Consider the following 13,812-nt stretch of genomic DNA (forward strand, 5'->3'; position numbering starts at 1 on the left):
TGGTACACCAAACATAATTAGATGAAGGTATTGTTTACATCCTCGTTCTTGTGCACAATCTATCCTGAATGACACTCATGTCCTGGTTATGAGCACAAAATATCATTCTTATTTAGTAGCATTGAACAATTCTGGATATTTTTTGAAAGTAAAGGCTTTGGCTTTGCAAAGAGTATGCGTATGACGTTGGTAAAATGTTTTGTAAAGGGTCAAGGACCTATATTATATGGGCAAAAGGTTGGAGGGCCTCTTAGTTTGGACTTGGTACAACGCCAACATAGACTTGCAGCTTCTTTCCATGACTTAAAGAGGCACTGCTACCAACAGGTTTGGACCATAACATCCTCCCTTTTCCTTGTTTTGCATTAGTTTAAGGTCTTTGATTTCTAAAAGAGTTGTTGCCTCTATGAATACAGTCCATAGCACTCTTTTTTTGAAAAACACAGTAGGGCTTAGTACTGTTAATACATTTCTGGTCTTAACACATTTTGTTACCTTGGTCTACCAATAAGGTCCATGCCGTGGCTAGACTACTACCTCCTGTACCTCTATGTGTCTTGGTTTGCTAATGCCCTCTATGCTTGGCTGTCCTCAATGATGGCCTGAAGTGTAAAAGTATGGTCTAATGTGGAGTCGTCTCATCAAAATCCTGCATGACGTGTAGTGCTGACTTCTTTGCTCTCAGCCCTAGCCATCAAGGTTCCAATCATGATAGGATGGCTTTGGTCATGAATTCAATGAAGAATAGAGATGAACTGGTAGGGTGTGGGATAAAGAAGGGTTGGTTCAGTAGGTTGTGGAGGGCCTGGGATTTGTCATGTGATGGTGCATGGTGATAGAAATCTTGACCAGGAGCCCTTAGAGTTACCTTTATACAGTAGTTTGTGCTCATTGGCTTCAGGAACATGCATTTTTTGTGTCAATTTGTATTCTTGTTACGTTTGAGGCACAAGAGGTTTTCCTTTGTGGACTTGCTCATTGCAGCATGTAGGCATTGTGCATCATCATAAAAACCCTTTTATGGAGTCGAGCATTCATGAGTTTTCATTGTGGATTTGATCATATGTGGCAAGGGTTGTCAGGCAGCCACTTGCAAATAGTTGATCAGATGCTAGAGTGTAGAAAGACTATCAATGTAGGGAGGATTTAGGTCGTTGCAAATGATTATGGTAGTAATTAAGAATTAGGATTGAAGGCGGTAGAGAATGGTGTGGGGTTTTTATATGAAAGGTTAAGTAGCTCCAGTGTATCAGGGTAGGCTGCCTATTCTCCTGTGAAAGCGTAATGCAAAGAGAGAGTGTGAGTTATCCCATATTCAAAGGGATTGTAAAGGGCCTTGGTGCTATGAAGATGTATAAAAAGGGGTTTCTCCCACTCATTTGATATAGTGGAAAGTAGTCCCATGTTTTACATTTTTCTTTTTCTTTATTGGCATTCAATTCAGCTACATGTGTAGCTGTTTTTGGCGATCCTACTGGGAGGGGTTGAGTTTCCATCACTCTCCCTTCTCAGATGTAGAGCCTAGGGTTAGGGTTTTGCATGGTCTAGCTTGTTGTTTCTTTGATAGTGTTTGGGTCTCCATCCACTGTAATTCCACCGGTTAGTGTGGAATGTTTGGTTGAACACAATGCTAATCAATACAGTTGAATACACACAGAGTTTTGGCCACCCAAAACTTAATAAAGTGTGTACACACTAACTTATAAATAAATTAATATTAGATCATAAGGCTCAACTTTGACCAATACTGTTGGAAATAAGTGCACACTAGGTGTACTATTTCTCTAGTCTAGTTTCAGTTGAGTCTTTGTGTCTTGAGTCTAGTGCCATGTGGCACCTCTATAATTGTCCCATAAGTCAGTCTACTCTATCTTGTACTTCTCACCTATATATTGTGGGTGTCACATCAATGAAAGTATCAATCTTGTGTCTTGTCTACACTCATCTCAAGGTAACTCTTTGTCTTTCATTTGTGTTCTTGTTTCATTTCTAGTTTGCTCTTGCTTTCATATTTTCTACATGGTATCAGAGCAGGTTTATCCTGGCTCCCCTCATCTTTGCCCTTGTTTCTTGTGAGCGACTGCCCCTCTTCTTGCTGCAGTCACTTGGTTCAGAACAGGCCGCCGCCTTTGCTGTTGGCCGCCGCTTAGCTGGGAGCTGCCTCACGTTTTTTTCTGTATTTCACCATTTTTATATGTTCGCTTCTGTCCTCTAGTATTGCACATGCAGCTCGTCATATCAGTAAGCAACCTGCCGGCCTGAATTTTCTGTCCGCCCACTTTCTTGCTGTCCACCCTGTTCAAGCTCATACAGCCCGCTGTACTGTTCTCCTTGGCTGCCTTTTTCATCGACTCAAGGGTGCGCATCATCTAGAAGAAGCTGCAGATCGACTTTCCTCCTAACGAGCTATTTGCTGCATTCAGTTCTGCCATCGCTTCCTCTTGAAGAGTCTACAAGGTACTGTGCATTGTCTCCTTCAGTTTGCTGGTCAGCCCTTTTCTTATCCTCATATCTGCAAACTGCTAGTTCCTCATCCTGTGTCTTGTTTTAGATCCACTCTTGTCCCTACCCTTGTGGACCCATATGAGGATATCACTTGAGGAGGGGTGTCTCAGGATCTTTTGTCTCTCATGTCTTGTCTCTCAGTCTATCAGTCTTTATGTCTGCTTCTAGTCTTGTCTTTTTGTCTTCCTCCTAGTGTCCACTTAAGGAGGGTGTTGGAAATAAGTGCACACTAGGTGTACTATTTCTCTAGTCTAGTTTCAATTGAGTCTTTGTGTCTTGAGTCTAGTGCCATGTGGCACCTCTATAATTGTCCCATAAGTCAGTCTACTCTATCTTGTACTTCTCACCTATATATTGTGGGTGTCACATCAATGAAAGTATCAATCTTGTGTCTTGTCTACCACCTGTCATATACCACATAACCATGTCAGCAAATAGTTTCACACACACGGTACACGGGCGGGTGCATTCCCTTACCCGGAACTACACATTGGTCAAGCAAGCATGAAAACATCATGCAAATTCGATTTGTAGGCAGGCACATAAAGATGCTATGCAATGCAACATTGGTATGGACAATCCCCGTTCATGAGACTATACCGAAATAGACATGTTCCAGGCAAGTATACGAGATACTAGACCAATCCTCCAAGCATTTCCGGGCATGTACACATGCACAAGTCCTAGTGAAAAGCCAAATCCACAGTATCACATGACTGGCATCAATCCCCTACATAACAGCTATGACAAAACCCTAGAACAGAGAGCACCAGGCTCTAATACCATGAAAAGAGAATAGATGAAACCAGAGGAGACACACACAAACCCTAATTGCTCTCATTAATCCATCTCACACAATGTAGAGAAGCTCCATAGCTAGCTTCATTCTCCACCAAAATCAATACATTCTACAAGTGATAAGTTCACACATAATATAACCTAGTACCATGGTTGTCTGCAGGACGCATACCGCACCACCAGTACATAAAAACCGACACAAAACGGGACAAGTATATGGTACAAGATCCGGGATGATTTATTTTTTTTTCAAGAGTTTTTCTGCTACCATATGATCCGTTTCTTGTCGGATCGTTTCATTTCGTACCTAGTTGGTGCGGTACGATAAAAAAGGACTTTTTGGACCATTTTTGCCATTTTTGCGATCGTTTTTGTAGATCGTTTTTTGTTGCTAACCGTTTATGGCTATTTGCTTTGCCATTCGGGACTTGGCCTTGGCCCTTGAGGATTGGCTATCAGTGGGCAGATCTAGATGCTCGAGGGTTCGCGGATCCTCACATCGGAGACGGTGCCTACACCGGAGGATTCAGAGCATCATTGCGAGGCATCAGGCTCGCATCTCACTATGGCACATATCGAGGCCATCCGGCAGAGACCCATGCTAGAGCTCCTAGGATGATTACGACTCCAGCCATATACTATTGTAGTCATTGTCACTTTTGTACTCCCCCATATTCATGTATTCAGGTATCCATGTACTCATGTACCCCATTTTGACTAGTGGCATTAGCTTCCAGACAGTGTATCAGATGTCACATGGTTGTAACTTTGGTCTCATAGGTCACTTTGGCCTTTTGAAGACGTTAATATAACATTTCATTTCATTTCATTTCTCTCTCTCTGGAGATGCTTGGGATTGTCCCTAGTTGAGCTTATTAGGAGACATAGAGAGACCCTCTTGGTAGGCAGGAGACCAAGCCATGATGCACCTAGACAAAGGATCCTGACAGATTTTTTTCAGCACCAGCACCAACAACCCAGCCCACACACCTCCTGATACCTCGTTCGTCGGGCCATCAGGACACCAGCCACGCTCCCAGGGAGTCACCATTGATAGAGTAGTCGTCTTATGTCGTGCTCGTTGGCCATGCCCACCAGGATCCCGAGACGTTGATATATCCTTCCAGTTCCAGTTTCATTTTCTAGGTGCCAGTAGTATCATCTTTATTTTTCATTTTCTGGGTTTTTTTATCCAGACATTGTATCAGATCCACCATGATGTAACTTTTGGTCTCATAGGTCATTATGGCCTTTTGAAGACGTTAATATAACATTTCATTTCATTTCATTTCTCTCTCTCTCTCTCTCTCTCTCTCTCTCTCTCTCTCTCTCTCTCTCTCTCTCAAGGCTCAAGCCTCTCTCTCTCAAGTTCTCTCTTGTCTCTTCCTCCCTCCCTCCCTCCCTCTCTCAAGCTGTCGAGTCTCAACCCTCTCTCTCTTCCTCCCTCCTCTCTCTCTCCCTCTCTCTACCCACCTGCACCCAACCCTTCAGCCCACCATCTCTATTGTCTGGTGTATCCCTTGTACCCACCCACCCTTCACTCAGGCCTCCAAGGCAGCAAGGCAGACCGCTTGGTTCCCATCTCTCTCTTTCCTCTCTCTCTCAAGCTCTCTAGGGCGTACTACCTAGGCTCTCCCTCTCTCAAGCTCTCTATATCTACTACCTAGGCTCGCTCTCTCTCTTGACCACATCTATGAGGACCACCTCTCCCGCCACATTTCAGCTCTCGACTTATCCCTCCCTATCTCCACCATCACATCCCAACTTTCCTCCATCATCCATGACTCCACCCATGCCAGCTTGCCCTACACATGCTCCACAGCAAGTTTGCCAGTGGGATCCCAACCCCAGAATGGATGGTGTGATGAAGAGTGCAAAACCACCAGGCTTCGCCTCTTACGCGAGAGGGAACATGGGCTGATTTCAACACATAAGATGCAACACATCTTCCGTACATTCACTCGCCGAAAGAAACGGGCATTTCTCGACAGATGAGAACAAGAGTTATACCAGCTCTTTTTGAGTGAGGACAACTCAGAAGCTTGGCGCATTCTGGAAGAAAAAAGAGCACCGACACCTATCACAGATCCTAGCCTTTGGGAAGCCTATGCACGACAGTTGTATGATGTGCCAAACCAGCCTATACCACAAATGTCACATCCCTAGGCCTACATCATCTTATTTCTTTGATTCCCCCAATGTCACTAGGGCTCTTAAAAAGCTGCATAATGGAAGAGCAAAAGATCATGAGGATCTACACGCGGAACATTTTGCCCACGGGCACCACATATTGGCTCCCATTCTTGCCAGTCTTTTTAATAGAGCACTCTATGAAGGCTTCCCACCCTCCTGGACTACCAACACCATTGTCCCCATCCACAAAGCAGGAGATCCCACGGACCCATGTAACTACGGGACTATCATGATTGGTGACACAATGGCCAAAATCTATGGGGCAGTACTAGAGGACATGATGAGCTCTATGGTAGAGAGGATGGGAAACAGAGCATTAGACCAGGCAGGCTTCAAGAGAAACTTCTCCACACTGGACCATATCTTTACTTTACGGGCTATCATAGAGGAGGCGAGGTCCTCAAAGAGACGTGTATTGTTGCTTTGTGAATTTCGGCAAAGCCTTTGACTCCGTCCCTCAATCTCATCTGATAGGACGCTTGGAGGAGCTCCAGTTCTCACATGAGATGATATGGGGTGTGATGGCACTATATGAGGCAGTACTCGGCCGAGTAGGTGCACCCAGTGGGACCTCGGTAGATATATGTAGCACTATTGGGGTTAAGCAAGGCTGCCCACTCTCACCTACACTCTTTGGCCTATACATTGATGAGATTGCAGTATTTGTGGATAGTTTCGGATGTAGAGGTTCACCATTGGCTCAGACAGTAGTGCCCATATTGCTATATGCTGACGACATTGTCTTGATCTCAGATTGAGCCGAGGGTTTACAGAAACACTTAAATTTTCTTTCATATACAGAGATGCCCCAGTGGAGATTGTGCAGAAGGATGTGTATCTAGGAGTCACTTTTACAGGCCCTTTGTTTTGCATGACCACAGCTGCCACTGACCAATTTGCAAGGGGGCACACTTCCCCAGCCCGTATGGAGAGACACTGTTTCCAGGCACATTTCCAAGGATCCCGCACTAAGTGCTGGCTCTTTGATACTCTAATACGACCAACGGCTATGTATGGTGCAGCCCTTTGGGGGCGATGCCTAGGGAAGGATCACTGGAGGAGCATAGAGAGGCTACAGGTGATGATGTTGTTACACATGATCAGGAGTAAGCCATTTGTACCACATGACATTCTACATGCAGAGTTTGGGGTGGCCCCATTGGTTACAGATGCCCTTTTTTCATACTGTCACTTATATTCAGCATGTATACACGCTTAACAGAGATCGCCTCCCACGACTAGCACTAGAGTCCTCTATGCAATTATACGGCGAGAGGGAGAGGGAGTGATTGAGACGAGCTGGACTGCCCTCCTCCTCAGCGACACGGTGTCGTGCCATGGCACGTCTATGGTGTGAAACCATGCATATGAGGCCATTAAATGCAAATCCAGATGCATAGGATTAAGTGCCATGACTTGAGTCATTATATGATGCCTACGTACATATGTTCATATTGTAAATGAGGTTCAATAAGACGAGCTGAGGCTGAGTCAGGTCTCGAAGCTTCTGTACATGTGTTGCTTCGTTATGGAGTCCCCAGTGGACTATGCATCAACAGATTATGTAGAGGGTTTGAAAGAGCCTTGGATGTGCCCTTTTAATCCAGGTGGACGGATATGCTGGAAGGATTACCAATGGGGAGAAGACTACTGGTTTGGTTTTGATCCAGGAGGATGGTGCCCTAGAGCTACCTTGCAGTGGAGAAGTTCAAGTTTTCCTTTGGACCCAGGTGGTGGGATAGTAGATTTTTGGAGCTACTGAGCATGAATGCTCTAGCAGACTTGGGGGTGGGCAAACCATGTTGGGAGTTTTTTGTTGATCCACTTTTGACCCTGGAACAATAGTTTGGCGGGTGCTTTAAGGCTTGTCACTTGTGTTTGAGCTCAAGTGTTGGTGTTTGCTAAGCTTATGAGAGGTGTGTACATTTGCATTGTATCTTCTATAAGATCTATAGCATATAGTTTTCTCGCGTGCCCAAGGTTACTTGAGGTGGTAATGATAATGGCAACATGTATAGCCTTGATAGTTTTGACGTCAGCTGCATGGGATGGTGATATGAAACAAGAATAAGTTGGCAATTTGTATGAGTTACAAGTAGTATGGAAAGCTACATGCCTTTGCATGGAGAGTTGCCACATGAATGGAAGCTGAAAATAGGAAGGAAGGCGGGGAGGTTGGAAACCAGGGGTTGATTGCGTCATCTAGAGATGTGTATGCTATCTGAGGAGGGGGAACTTTTGTATAATGTGGGAATGGGGGCTAAGGTCATTTAAACGTAATATGATCTTGCTAAGCTTTAAGCCTTAGTCTGAGAACGTGGCAGCTTATGTGGAGAAATCCGAATCTAAAGCTACATAAAAGGTGGCGCAGAGTATTGGCAAGAAAGGAAATTTCGTGAAAATAGTTGCAAAAGGGATGCGCGCCCGATTTCCTTGCAGGGAAAGAGAGAAAAACCAGAGAAGGGGGCGCATATGGGCAGTGTGTGCAGAAAATGAGAACCAGGGTCGTCATCTACTAGTGAATTTTAAATCAAAACAGCGTCTACTGTTTACAGCTTGTTGGAGTTAGAATTAAAAAGGAATTTGAGTACTATCTAAGGAGATGATTTTCAGATTATACATATTCTCTTCCTTGCGCAGTCTGCAGCGAAGCGGCCATATAGGGAATAGCGAAAATCAAAGAAAATTTCACTTTGTTCTACTTTCAGTTAAGTGGTTTTTTATTTTTATTTACTATTACCTACGATTTGGAAAATCGTGTAGTATATAAACCTTTTAAGGTTTTGGAGAATGAGAGGAATCTGGATTTGGAGAATCGTGGAATAAAAGCATCAAAAATACAATAAGGTTCCTGGTAATTGGGTTTTGTTTTCTACTCAATTGGATTTTGGAATGCAAGTCATGGAGTTTCCTAGAATCACATGAGCATGTTATAGATATGCCATATGTCATCTTTTGTTTGTGAGTTGTTGGAATTAAAAAGCAGGTTTTCAGGAGATAAAGAGACACCTTGAAATGATGGAATTGGTGTCACTTGATGTATGTAATGTAAATGGTCACATGTATGTGGGAAATTTTTGAAGATTATGTTATGCCTTCATGTGATTGGTTTGAGGGATTTGGAAAAAGGAGCCAGTAAATCTATGCTTGGAAAGGGACAAGCACTTGATACACAATTTATGTGCAATCATCAGGCTGAATTCAGGGATGTATTGAGGTGAATTTGCACATGTTTATGACATCAAAAATGGAGATGGCTTTATGCTCCTTGGAGAGTTATGTGTATGAGTTTCCTTGTGGGGAATAGAAGCTACTCTCACAGCTGCTTTCCCAGCAACACCGACCACGTCACGACAGCTCTTTGGTGAACCCGACGTGAAGGGAAGCTATGGCTGAGAATTCTGAGGGTCAGGGGGTTCATTTTGACCCCGGAGTTATGCAAATGTTTCAGATGTTTACTATGTATATGCAACAGCAGTGCTGCTGTTGAGAGGGGACAAATTTCCACGACCAAAGCACTGCAATCAATTGTGAAAAAGGTGGATCAATTTGATGGTAAGGATATCACAAAGTACCTGCGCAATTACACAAAGGAAATGGAGCTAAACAGGGTGACTGAGGAGGATATGCTTCGAAGCTTTGAGCTGGTATGTGTTCCTGAAATAAGAGAGCGCATAAGAGGATTGTAGACAGCACATGGTGGCAGAAATTGGGAGGAGTTCAAGCTTGCTTTAAAGGATGAATATTTCATGGAGGATTCCGAGCGAGTGACCAAACGAACTTTCTTGGAATGGGTCACAAAACCCAAAATGGGAATTTCTGCCACAGAGTTGCTAAGAGAGTTTGAGAAGCGCTATGCCCAGTTGTCAAGGATAGAGCGCACAACTTTGGACAGAGAAAAGACAGAGCTCTTCTTACAAGCAGCTGGGAAAGATCTCCAAGAGAAACTGGAAATCCTCCTTGAGGATAAGGATACAGAGCAGGGGCTAAAGAATGATTGGAATGATGTCGAGGATGCGGTCACCATGCTAGCAAAGCGGCAGCAAAGGAGGGATAAAATGGTGATGAGCTCGGCAACTCCAATAACTGCTGTTACCCCTGAGAATCTACCAAAACCAGCTACTACAATCCCAAAGGTAGAAGGGCCGATGGATGAGCTTATTAAGGGTATGCGAGACCTAAAATTGAAAATGACCAGGATTTAGGAAAAAGGGCTACCATTAGGGCAGGCTTCCATGCAAAGGCCTCAAAGCAAAGAAGGGTTTACATACAGATGTATATGGTGTGATGACCCAGAACATGCAAAGAAAGACTGTGCTAGCTATAAAGAAGCCCTCAGAAATCAACTTGTGTTTTTCAAAGATGGGAAAATCCACCTTACAGAGACCGGTCTTCCATTAAGCACAAACTTTGGGAAAGGAGGGATGAAAAAGCTGGTTGAGGATATGGCTGCTAGCCATGCTATCTCTATGGTTGAGGCAGCAACCTATGGGTTAAAGGCTGGTCAATCAAAGCAGGGATCTGAGAATGATGAAGATTATGAGAATGAAGATTTTTGGCCATCAACAATGGAATTAATTGCGTCAAAGAAGGTGTCTAAGCAAGCTCTGCATGAGGCAGGTGACTGTATACGTCTTGAGACTGGCTGGGAGGAGCCTGTGGATTCTTTATCTGTTCATGCCTACATTGCAAAATGCCAGAATAATGAGGCACAGGTAGAGGAAAAGCGTAAGAGGGAAAATGAGGAAGGAGGGCCATCAAAAAGGGTCACTCGTGGTAGTGAAAAGAAGGATCCTGGGCCATCACATATGCCTCCACCACATAGCAGACCTCCACAGGAAGTATCAATGGAAGAAGTGCCAGCAAAAATGAAGCATGAGAAGGAGAAGGGTAAAGGGAAAAGTCCACTCTACAAGCTTCAATCTGATATTGAAGCCGCAACAGATCTCAAAAAGGTGCTTGAAGAGAGGATTCTAAACAGCAGGGTAGAATTTACATTAGGGGAAGTCTTGGGGATTGCAAAGAAAGAATTCCATGATGAGATAATTGATATTATACGAAGGAAAAGGCAGTCCATAATTGAATCTATTCCATCACAAGGGGAGGCAAGCACTTCCAAGACTCATGGAGTACAGGTACAGCAAAAGGAAGAGAGAGAAAATGTGGTGGAATGTAATCACTCTGCTGAAGGGGCACGACAAGTGCGCTTTGTGGAAGAGGATGATGAAAAAGAAGTTCTTACAAGGAGCCATTGGGCAAGGGCCACCACTGAAACCCTTGTCAAGATAGGTGACTTGGAAGAGCCGTATGTCGCTCTAATCAACCATGGGTCTGAAATAAATCTTATGGCTAAAAATCTCTACAACAAATGTAAGTGGCCAATGGATGTAGATCATGGGTGGATGATTAAAGCAGCTAATAACTCATCTGGAGAGCTCTATGCAGCATGTCCAAATGTAAGGGTAACTATAGGGGATGTGAAAGATGATCAGAACTTCTTTGTTCAAGAGATGTCATCGTATCCCCTCATCCTTGGGCAACCCTACATTACAGCTGTGAGGATGGAAACAAAAGTTTTGGATGATGGCTCGGCATATGCAAGAATAAGGAGTAAAGATGGCAAGAAAGCTGTTCAGTTCTTAACAGTTTGCATTAACCATGAAAGGAACCGTGAATCTCTTCGAGCACAGTCACTCCCAAAGATAAATAGAGAATTCATGAACTACAGGGAGATGAGGGATTTTGGCCAGGTGCCATTGTAAAGCGGGATTCCAATGGTACAAGGGAAAATGAGTTCTCGCAAGACTCAATCAATGTAAATAACTTTTCAGCAAATTTTCAGGGATTTTCTAGCTATGGGTCACTGGTCTTTGTTAAAAGCAAGGATTTGAAGCGTGGCATGCATAGACATGTACAAAATGAACAAAATAGTCTTGAGCAGTGTGGTCTTTTGGAGAAGAATGAGTTTATTTCAGGGGTGCTTGATGAGGTGTCATTTGTGGATACTATGGATGTGCTTTTTGATATGGGAAGAGCATGCTTACAGGGTGGAAATGAGATGATAGAGGTGTCATCTGTGGCGATGTATGATATAATCCAGGAATTTGAGGGGATGGAATGTAAAAACATGAATTGTGAGATGGATGCTCATGTTGATACAAAGTACAAAACGGTTGCTAAGAAGGTGAAACCAGTTGCCTTACCCTTGCCACCAGGAAGCAAGGAGAAATTAGATGAAGCCTCTATGCAACCGAATCTCAGAGATCCGAAGAAAATTGGGCATAAGTTTACACAGGAAACCCTAAAAGAGCTGAAGATTGGTGAAAAGGATTTTCTGTTGCCAGTTGAAAGGGAATGCTTTGAGGAGATGCTTGTAAAACATGGGAAAGCCTTTGCTTTTCAGCCGCATGAGATAGGCTGTGTTGATCCAAGTGTAACAGCGCCAATGGTGATCTTCACTGTACCACATGTACCCTGGAACCTGCGGCCGATTCCAGTACCAAAGGCTCTCTTGCCAAAGCTGATGGAATTACTAAAAGAAAAGATCAGAATGGGAATTTTGGAGCCATCATGTGCTCCATATTCCAACAGATGGTTTACCGTGCCAAGGAAAAATGGAACATTGCGCTTTATTCAAGACATGCAACCTGTAAACAAAGTCACAATCAGGAATGTGGGAGCAGGTCCGATTGTGGATGAGTTTGCAGAAGCATTTGCAGGGAAAGCTATATACTCTATGGGTGATCTGTATTCGGGATATGATCAGTTCCAGCTGGATATACAAAGCAGGGACTTGACCACAATGAAAACTCCTTTGGGATTGGTAAGAATGTGTACCTTACCACAGGGAGCCACCAACTCTGTGGCACATATGATGAATGGAATGAATAAAGTCTTGCGAGACTTCATACCACAAATAACTATGTCTTTTCTGGATGATGTGCCAATAAAAGGGTGTGATGAGAAAGACAAAGATGGGGATTTGGATTCAAAGGGGTGCCGCAAGTTTGTGGCAAATCATATAAAGGATTGTGATATGATTCTATCCAGGCTTGAAGAGGTGAATCTTACTTTATCTGGACTGAAATCAGTGTTTGGGGTTGGTGAAGTGCTAATAGTGGGACATCTTTGTAGTACTAGTGGACGCCGACCTTGTCCAGCCAAGATAGATGCAATACAAAGAATGAAAGAGATATGCATTAATGTTACAGAGCTGAGGAGATTTCTTGGTGCATGTGTCTTTTATGTTATTTGGATCCCACATTATGCACATGTAGCAGATCCTCTTTATCAACTTTTGAGGAAAAATCAAAAATTTCTGTGGAGTGCAGTACATATTAAAGCTATGCGGAAGCTGAAATGTTTGCTCCAATCATCACCTACTCTAAGGAAGGCAGATTATGAGTGTGGCAAGCCTGTGATTGTTACAGTTGATACTAGTCCTACTGGGATAGGATGGGCAGTAGGGCAAGATGATGAGGATGATCACAGGTATGTAATCAGATTTGGGGCAAAGGTATTAAGCATTCATCAACGAAAATATCCGCAGATCAAGAGAGAGTTATGGGGAATAGTCACTGCTTTAAAATGTGAAAAAGAATATCTTATTGGGGCTTCTGTACTTGTGAAAACTGATTGCTTACCACTCCTTGGATGATAGCAAGCTGTACCACTCCAGATATTGCTATGCTTAGGTGGATTGCCTATATCAAGTCACTAAATCCTGAGTTTGAGCATATTGCAGGAAAAGATAACCCAGTTGCAGATATGCTATCAAGAGCCAGGTATGAAGATGAAGAAGAGATGATTAGTGACATTGATGATGTAGGTACAAAGTTCTGCACTACTGCATATGCAAAAGGGGACCATACTTGCCTATCAAATGCACTTGAGTCTTTTACTGAGGAAATGTATGAAGGAGATTGGTTGCTTATTGGTCAATACTTGAGTACTCTGACAAGACAGGAAAATTGGTCTAACTCAGAATTTAAGAGGATCCGCAGAAAGGCATATGGGTATTTTCTAAAGGATGGGTATCTGTGGAAGCATCCTAAGCAGAGGAATGCTATGCCACAGAGAGTCATATGTGATAAAGAGACTCAAGGGAAGCTCATGAAAGAATTCCATGAGAGTCTCTGGGCTGGACATCGAAGTGTGTGGGCCACCTTTACCAAAATAAAGGAAAGATATTGGTGGAAAGAAATGTACAAGGATATTTCCCAATATGTGGAAACATGCATGGTATGTCAAATGTACTCAAATGTGCGGTATCGTGATGGCTTGCAACCAACCTACCCACCTGCCATGCACTACAAA

General features: G+C 43.5%; 1 protein-coding gene across 8 annotated transcripts in view; it reads left to right on the forward strand.

The window, feature by feature from the left end:
- Positions 1-13,812, forward strand: part of LOC147636109 (uncharacterized) — a 132,236-nt gene that overhangs the window by 99,115 nt on the left and 19,309 nt on the right. For all 8 annotated transcript variants that reach the window (XR_015266490.1, XM_086801538.1, XM_086801542.1 and 5 more), the window contains one exon: positions 208-327. Coding sequence is in view for 7 of the 8 variants with exons in the window: in XM_086801538.1 (XP_086657664.1) it covers positions 208-327 (120 nt within the window). In the remaining variant the exon portion in view is untranslated. The remainder of the gene's footprint in view (positions 1-207; positions 328-13,812) is intronic.

Source organism: Cibotium barometz, chromosome 8, assembly GCF_041138505.1.
Source record: "Cibotium barometz isolate CiBa-2024 chromosome 8, ASM4113850v1, whole genome shotgun sequence".
Lineage (NCBI taxonomy): Eukaryota > Viridiplantae > Streptophyta > Polypodiopsida > Cyatheales > Cibotiaceae > Cibotium > Cibotium barometz.